Consider the following 8125-nt stretch of genomic DNA (forward strand, 5'->3'; position numbering starts at 1 on the left):
TGGGCACAGGTCATGGTTGGGGGCAGGGAGGGCAGCAGCCAGTGCCASCTCCAGGAAAAGAGCAGGCAGGATCACACAATCCAAGAGTAACCAAATTAGATACGTGGTCAGATGTSATTTTTTTCAGGGATGAGGAGATAAATTAAAACTTCCGCTTGATTGTACTAACATAACTTTATATTAGTGATTAGATATTGAACATTGCTGGGTCTTGATGCAGAGCTCCTCCCACTGCTGCCCTAAGATCTCCCTGCGTAACTGCTGCTCCAAGGATAAGGTTTATCCAAACCAGCTGATCATCCAGGGTTGTTTTCAAAGACATTAAAACTTTCTAACAGTCACTACTGAGCTCCTTTCTGTGAAATCTATAAAACCAGCAGTAACTATGTGCTTCTTTCACTCAAAACATTCCCTACACTGTTTGTAACCCTCATGCAGGAATCCAGGATGAATATTTTCAGTGAAGTTTGTTTCAAACCAACCCTTGGGAGGACCATTTGTTTCCCCCGGGGATGTGCTCTGGGATCCACATTGCTCCAGACAGGACACCTGAAGGTAGCGGTACCTGGCAGGGCAAACACCAGGGAATGGCTGTACATGAAATGCCATGGAAGAGCCCCAGTGGCTTGGTAATTCAAACCTGTCCCCACTTCTTTTGCTCCAGGAGAAAAGGTGGAGCATCGGTGAGAAAGTGCTGGAGGCGGGATGGGGCAGGGAAGGGCAGAGAGCAGAAGGATGCCGGCTGGAAGCAGGACAGAGGTTAATGCACCCGTGGTGAATATTCCGGGGAAGCCTGGCCCTCGCCGGAGGGCGTGTCCTCAAGGCCAGAGGATGGGAATCCTGTTCCCTCTGCCTTTTCCCCTTTAACCACACTTCCGTGTGTAACTTGAGACAAGCTGGGGAAGAAAAAAGAGGAAGGGAAAAAAGARTAAGGGAAAAATAGCGCAGTTATTCCCGCCTCCGCCTCCTCCTCTCTCTCCTCCCCAGCCAGCCAGGAGCCACGTCACCAGGCACTGGCTTTGGGGCTGCTCAGCCTGGAGCTCTCCGGGAGACAAACTCCAACTTTCAGCCCAGAGCAGAGAGAGAAAGGCGCTAGGCTGGAGGAGGGAAAATCCACCTCGGTGGAAAAGTAAACAAGGGAGACATCCAGCCTGGAAGGGGAAAGCCATCTGCAGCCACGGGAGAGGGGAGTCTGAACTTTGTGCCACAAGAAGGGAGGGCTCCGTGCTCAGGGAAAAAGGAAAGTTGAGCCGAAGGAGACAGTTCATTCAGTCGAGCTCGGGGGAGAAAAACTTCCTGCCCTCCCCCTCCCTGCCTGCAGAAAGAGCCCCGCTCCTTTCGTTCCAGAGGAGACCCCCGGCACCATGAACATCTTCCGCATCCTGGGGGATGTCTCCCACTTGCTGGCCATCATTATTCTCCTGCTGAAGATTGTGAAGTCCAAGTCCTGTGCTGGTGAGTGCTCCCATGGCCCAGGGAAGGAGGGCAGCTCTGTGAAGGGTACGAGCAAAATGGGTGCTAGAAAGGCCAGTAATAGCCCATATAAACTGGCAGCCCTCACCCCTGGGCTCTTCGCGGGAAGTCATCCTCCTCCTCTGGGGGGTCTCCCTGCCAGGAGAGGGCTGTGTTGGAAGGATATGATGTGGCAAGGCACAAAGCCTCGGGCACCTGTTGGTCTCAGGGTGGTGAAGTGAAGGAGAGGGCGGCAAGGCTGGACGGTGGTGGAAAATGRAGCAAGAGGTTGTGGCAGCACCAACACCAACATGGAGAGGAAACTGCTTTAGGTTGGAGGTTCTGCCAGTGGTGGACTGGTGCCAGAGTCTGCCCCATCCCAGGGCGAGGAAATCAGGAYAGCAGCTTCCTGCAGAAGGGTTTTGCTCATCATTCATGGTTCCCTCAAGAGGTTTTGGGGCTGGGCTGCCGGGGCTGTGCCCATTATCACAGGTATAGGAGTGGGTGGGCCTGACTGCATCTCTGCTAGCACTGACCAAGTTACATCAGCGTCTTGGGCCTGGTCCTGCAGCTTGTCCTTCCTGTGGCAGAGATGCAACATCACACAGTCCCTGGTGAGGTGGGCAGGCAAAGGGGGAAGAGGGAAAAGAGAAAGGCCTTTTGATGACAAGGACAGAACTGGCCAAAGTGGTGAACATGACCACTGAGCACCAGTTCCTACAGGCAGCACTTAGGGGCATCAGCAGGAACCTGCCCTGTTACTTGGGGGATTGGGGCCACTCCTGGGGTAGAGCAACCTCAGCACCCACACACCAGCCTGGGCTCACAAAACAATACACTTAAATACAAATGCTTCCAAAGGAGGCATAAAGGGAAACCACTATCCCACAGCTCCTTCCCTTCATCTGCTTTACCTTCATTTCATCTCCCTGCCACACAGGAATCTCTGGGAAGAGTCAGATACTTTTTGCCCTCGTCTTCACAACCCGTTACCTGGACCTGTTCACGAATTTCATCTCTGTCTATAACACTGTGATGAAGGTAAGGAGAGGGCAGTGCAGCAGGAAAGGTTCCCCTCAGCTCAGTGTGCTTTCTCAGGGCAGTGACAGTGCACAATCACTGAATTTTTCAGCCAGGAAGGGTGACTAAGGGTGCTTCCTTTGGTACCACTGTCCCTCCATTGACAAAAAAAACAAACCCCTTCTAATMGTCAGTAAGCGAGCTGAGACATATTTAGTACCTCTAAAACCAAGACACCATGAACCAAGCCTGGGTGTCCTTGTACAGCAGAATTAACACCAAGCTTCCACCCAGCCAGCCTCTTCACAGAGAGCCCCATAGGGACTCAAACATGTGATTATCATGGTGGGGCAAGCTTCACCTGACCACTGGAATGCTTCCAGTGTAAGTTAATCTACAAACCAACACATAGGCAGAGTATTTACCACTGTCTAGAATTTTGGCAAAGTCACTCTCTCCTTAAGCATAGAAAAGATAGTGCAATTGCAGATGAGGTCTTGCCATCTCCCTTCTCTCCCACAGGTCATTTTTTTGATTTGTGCCTACGTCACTGTATATATGATCTACGTGAAATTCCGGAAAACGTTTGACAGTGAGAATGACTCCTTTCGCCTTGAGTTCCTGCTGGTCCCTGTCACAGGCCTGTCATTTTTGGAGAACCACAGCTTCACCCCCTTGGAGGTAAGGAAAAGCTGAGGCAGGAAAAGGGGAGGGAAGCAGTAGAAGCCCGACACGAGGCAGCAGAGTGAGCACCATGCTGAATAGCTGAAATTTTTAACACCAAAAGGAGGAAGGAAAGGCAAAGTTGGCCGGCCTTGAAGACAGTACCATCTATAGAGCAGCTTAGCATTGCCTTCTCTCACTCCCAGCACAGTGGGCTCATTTTCCCCAACTCCAGCAGCACTACTCAAACCCCTCACACATGAGTGGTTTGCCACATGAAAAGCTTTGGGCCTTAACAGCACTGTCTAACCAGCCCTGKCTTCATTTTGCACCTCACAGATACTCTGGACCTTCTCCATCTACCTGGAGTCCGTGGCTATCCTTCCCCAGCTTTTCATGATCAGCAAGACAGGGGAAGCAGAGACCATCACGACACACTACCTCTTCTTCCTGGGCCTCTACCGTGCTCTCTACATCGCCAACTGGGTCTGGCGCTATCACACAGAGAATTTCTATGACCAGATCGCCGTTGTTTCCGGGGTGGTACAAACCATATTCTACTGTGATTTCTTCTACCTCTACGTGACCAAAGGTAGGTAAAAAGGTTGCTACAATGAAATGTTCATCCAAAACTCTTGRGGTGTATGGTGGAGCTGCAGCTTTGCCATGTGTTAATCCTTACACAACTTTATTTTTTGCTGTATTTGTGATACATACTGTGCACCTGAAGCTCAGTTTAAAAACCATATCTATTGACTTCAAGTGGGCATCACTGCTTGCAAGGCTCTAGATGTGCATGTGAAACACACAAAGAATTAAACCAGAGTTAAGCCTGGTTTAACCCCATCTTGGGAAGTTAACAACTGAGGTACATTCAATTCTACATTTTGAAAGATTATGAATCACGCCAAAAAAAAAAAGATGGGGAAAAAATAGCTGCAGGCAGACAATGTACCTGAGAAAGCAACAGCAGACATATGGAGATATTATTAAACCTACTCTTCCTTTGATAGAGATCAAGTTCTTGATTGTCAAGAACTGATTCTGTAGGAAGATGGGCATCTGCACATACAAGACACTCCTGTTTTCCAAAATCAGATGCCCGTTCCATTTCAGTGTCATGATTTGGTTAGTGGCTACACACCAGAGCTTACAACTGCACAATGGCATAAATCCTGATAGAACCTGCTGTGGTTTGCAGAGGTTGAAGTACACTTTTAAACACCTTTCTGATGAGGAGGATGGAATTAGATGAGCTTAGCTGAGCAGACAACTATTTTCCTCCTCCTTTACTTTCCCCAACTAGTCTGCCAAAAGCAGTAATGACAGCCCACATTTGATGTTTTGAGAAATGGATTTTTGGTAGCTTCATGCAATTCACCTGCTGATAGAGAGGTGACAGGAGCACTGAGCAGGTGGCTGGCCTTGGCAGATTAAGACTTCCTTCTGTCATTAAATATTTTTGTAGCCAGAAAAATACTTTCTAAAACTGCCATCAATATGCTCCACGTCAATTCCTTTTTTAATTTCTGAAATAATTCCCATTTTAGTTCTGCTCAATTCATGTGTCCTGTGTCCTTCAGTATTTTGTAAGAAATCTATACCTTTTGTAGTTGTGATGGTGGAACAAAAGGGAGAAAAAACATAACTGCTGGCTTTCAGTCTCACACTGCTAGTGACAGAGCTGCAAAATTTAGATGACACAGGAGGCAGAAGAAAAAACATTTGTAGATGGAACATCACAGCAGGAAGAGAATTCTTTTTTTTCTCTTTTCTTTTACACAAATGTCCTGGATCATGGGAGAGAAATGGTGTCTGAAGATATGCAAATACTTTGCAGTCATTTATGAGAGCCAGTAATATTATAGCAGGTTGCATCTCTTACATTCTTTCCAAAAAAAACAACTTTCCAAAACATTTCTAATGCTGAAAAGCTGAGAAAAAAGGGCAGTGATGCTGAAAAAAGCAAGCAAAAATGTGTGATATAAAGAAATGTATTTGGTAAGACTTCTGAGCCTATACCAAAGCATTGCAAAGGGATTTTTATAGAATGCTACTTCTTTTTAATCTTGTTTTCAAAACTAGATGAGCTCCTTTCTGTTTAACACAAGGACATGAAAGATATCCTGAGGAAGCTTTCAGGTCCCCAAAGCTTTTGTATCACAGAATGGCCAGGGGTGTAAGCAGTTAGAATGGAAGGGGGGAAATCATCTAATCTGTGTCCCTGCTCACTTTTTTCAAGGTCCTGTCCAGTAAGGTTATTTCCAGGATGAGCCTCTCTGGGCAGTCTGTGCCTGTGTCTGACCACCCTCACTACAAAATATTATTTTCAAATGTTTAAGTGGAATTTCCCATTGCCCCTTGCCCACTGGGTACCACTCAGCAGAGTCTGGGTCTGCCTCCTTTATTCCTTCTGTCCAGCACTTGTACACATGGGCGAGTTGCCCTTCAGCCTTCTCAAAGCTGAAGTCTCAGCTCGCAGCCTGTTCTTCTACATCAAGATGCTCTTGTGGTCCTTAACTCGCCCCAGTGTGTCCCTATCTTTTTCTGTGAGCCCCAAGCTGAACCCACCACTCCAGTTCTGACTTCCCAAAGCTGAGTGGAGAGGAAGGACTCCCTGCTCAGCCTGCTGGCAATGCAGCTACAGCAGCTGTTTGCTCTGTCATGAGGACATACTGGTGGCTTGTGATCATCTTGGTGTCCACCAGCACACCGAAAGCCTTTTATGCCAAGCCACTTTCCAGCTGGGAGCCCCAAGCACATACTGGTGGCTGGGGTTGTTCCACAGCAGGGGCAGGATCTGCATTTGGCTTTGCTGAYCTTCACAAGGCCTCCCTAGCCCATTTCTCCAGCCTGGCACAGTTTCTCCAGCCCCACCGACGCCATGAGGCACTGCTGTGTGATGCACCCTTAGCACATCACTGCCCTTCCCTCTGGCACCCAACAGACGGACCCCAGTGCCCACCCTGGTACCACCGTATGTACCAGGCACAGATGCTCTGCACCGCTGACCACTGCACATGCAGGACAATCCCTGCTCTGGCCACCCCATCTAAGCCCATGGGCCTCTGGCATTTTTCAGAGGCATCCCTGCCCTCCAACCGTTCAGCTCATAGAGACTGGGAGGTGCTCAGTGCGGGTCTGGCCACAGACATTTATTCAGGCTCTGTATCATTGATACATGCTTTGTATCAAAAGGAGGGGAAAACACCAGGGATAGCATATCAAGGAAAAAAAAATTAAAATGATATGCCCATGAAAACAAGTAACCATGGAACACAAACAAGAACCTTCTCCTTTAACACAGAGGATAAATAGGTTGTGGTTTCTCCACTTGGCAGCATTTCATAGTTGTTGTCTCCCATCAGTGGTTTGCACACCTGGCACTCAAAATCACAAGTTAGAAAACACAATATTGAAATAATAAAACAGTTGAATTCCACTAAACTTATTCATTACACCTTCTCTTTCTCTTTGCAGTCCTAAAAGGAAAGAAACTAAGTCTTCCCATGCCTGTTTGAAGACACCCCACAGGAGCACAAGAAATTCCAAAGACGAAGCCATTTAAGATCACAGCTTTCCTTCACTGGCCCTTCATCACTAACGGGTGGCTCAGCTGAGTTTCAACCAGTGCCAGGAAGACAAGACCTGGAAAACTGAAATGCTTTTCATCCATCAGACTCTTCCCCTCCATTTTTTTTTTATTTCTTCTCACTTGAATTTGGTGCTAGTGCCAGCCAATACTGAAGTAGCGCAGTTTATTCTCTCCCAACTCTTCCCAGCATCTATGTCCAAAACAKATCTCTATCTTGACCCTGAGGCAGCACAAGTGAAAATGTCACTCCCTTTAGCCCTTCAGCAAGTGTCCATGGTAAAGGGAACATGCATTAATGAAGCCTRTCAACGTAAGGCAACTGACCCATTTGACAGGTGGCCATGTCTGACACTGCAGATACTACAAACTGTTTCTTCAACTCCCTTTGAACTAACACCCTCTCGAAAATTAACTCTGCCTGACCCTCTCTCTACTCAGGTTCAGTAACATCACAAAAAAGACACACTGCCTTTGAATTACATAAATCTTCTAATTCCACAAGTATTCAAACACCCTTCCAGCTCACTTATTTTCAGTTTTCTTGTATTTTACACACRAAGACAATTTAAATTAAAATTCAGTGGCTTGCCAGGAAGTGTTTCCATCTCCTTGAATTGGACTTTTAAGAACTGGGAAGAACAGGGGCAAAGACAGCTTTACATTCCAAAATAAAGACAAAGTTCACAATTTATTGGTAACAGTGTTTTTATTTATACCTACAAAAGAAAACAAGATGGTATCAAAAGGACAATTTACAAACTAAGAATAGTAACATAGCTCTTAGTATCCTGTGCCTGAACACCACAGATCTATCAATCTCTCATTTCAAGTCTTCATTAATACAACAGGAATGTGTTCAGAGACCAGCAGGTGTGTGAAACAATATGCTGATCCCACACAAAGCTAGTAACCCTTCCATTGTTCAGAGAAGTCCTAAAAGTAAATTACTTCAGGAAGTGGGAGGGGAGGAGACACCCAACTGAGATATCTGACACTCCCACAAACATTTTACAGATTGAAAACAATGCAAACAACACTAGAGGCTAACGCTTTATCAGCAAGGGCCCTCCAGTTGGTAGATGGAGCAGAACAGAGAGCACCAGATGGGACAGGGGCAGCACATGTCACGGTGCCTTCAGCAGTGTGGCTGACACTCTGAACTGAACGGAGACCCTGGACTTTAGCTGACCTCAATGGCAATAAAGCACTGCAAGACTTGGCATTGATGTTTAAACACGCACAAGTCACCCCCCAAAAGTGAAAGCTACAACAGACTATAAGGCAGCTTTGGTGGTCCAGAGACCCTTTTTAAAGCCAGTCAGTGAGATGTCCTATTCCTACACCACTCAAACATATTTCTGCATTCTACTCTCAAATTTAAAACAAAAAAAAAAA

General features: G+C 46.8%; 1 protein-coding gene across 1 annotated transcript; it reads left to right on the forward strand.

Moving 5' to 3' along the window:
* Positions 1 to 866: 866 nt before the first annotated feature.
* On the forward strand, positions 867 to 7417 carry KDELR3 (KDEL endoplasmic reticulum protein retention receptor 3). The gene is made up of 5 exons (XM_057388363.1): positions 867 to 1455; positions 2393 to 2493; positions 2995 to 3153; positions 3475 to 3727; positions 6616 to 7417. The coding sequence occupies exons 1-5, from the start codon at positions 1365 to 1367 to the stop codon at positions 6654 to 6656; spliced, it is 645 nt and encodes a 214-aa protein (XP_057244346.1). The 5' UTR covers positions 867 to 1364; the 3' UTR covers positions 6657 to 7417.
* The last annotated feature ends 708 nt before the right edge of the window (positions 7418 to 8125 follow it).

Source organism: Malurus melanocephalus, unplaced genomic scaffold, assembly GCF_030028575.1.
Source record: "Malurus melanocephalus ecotype Western Australia unplaced genomic scaffold, MMel_1.1 scaffold_17, whole genome shotgun sequence".
Lineage (NCBI taxonomy): Eukaryota > Metazoa > Chordata > Aves > Passeriformes > Maluridae > Malurus > Malurus melanocephalus.

What these genes read in the sequence shown, in the direction of transcription:
- KDELR3 (XM_057388363.1), top strand. Translation starts at nt 1,365, where the DNA reads ATGAACATCTTCCGCATCCTGGGGGATGTCTCCCACTTGCTGGCCATC. An exon ending in GAAGTCCAAGTCCTGTGCTG is followed by an intron (nt 1,456 to 2,392) that starts GTGAGTGCTCCC and finishes CCTGCCACACAG; the next exon opens with GAATCTCTGGGAAGAGTCAG. An exon ending in CTACCTCTACGTGACCAAAG is followed by an intron (nt 3,728 to 6,615) that starts GTAGGTAAAAAG and finishes TTCTCTTTGCAG; the next exon opens with TCCTAAAAGGAAAGAAACTA.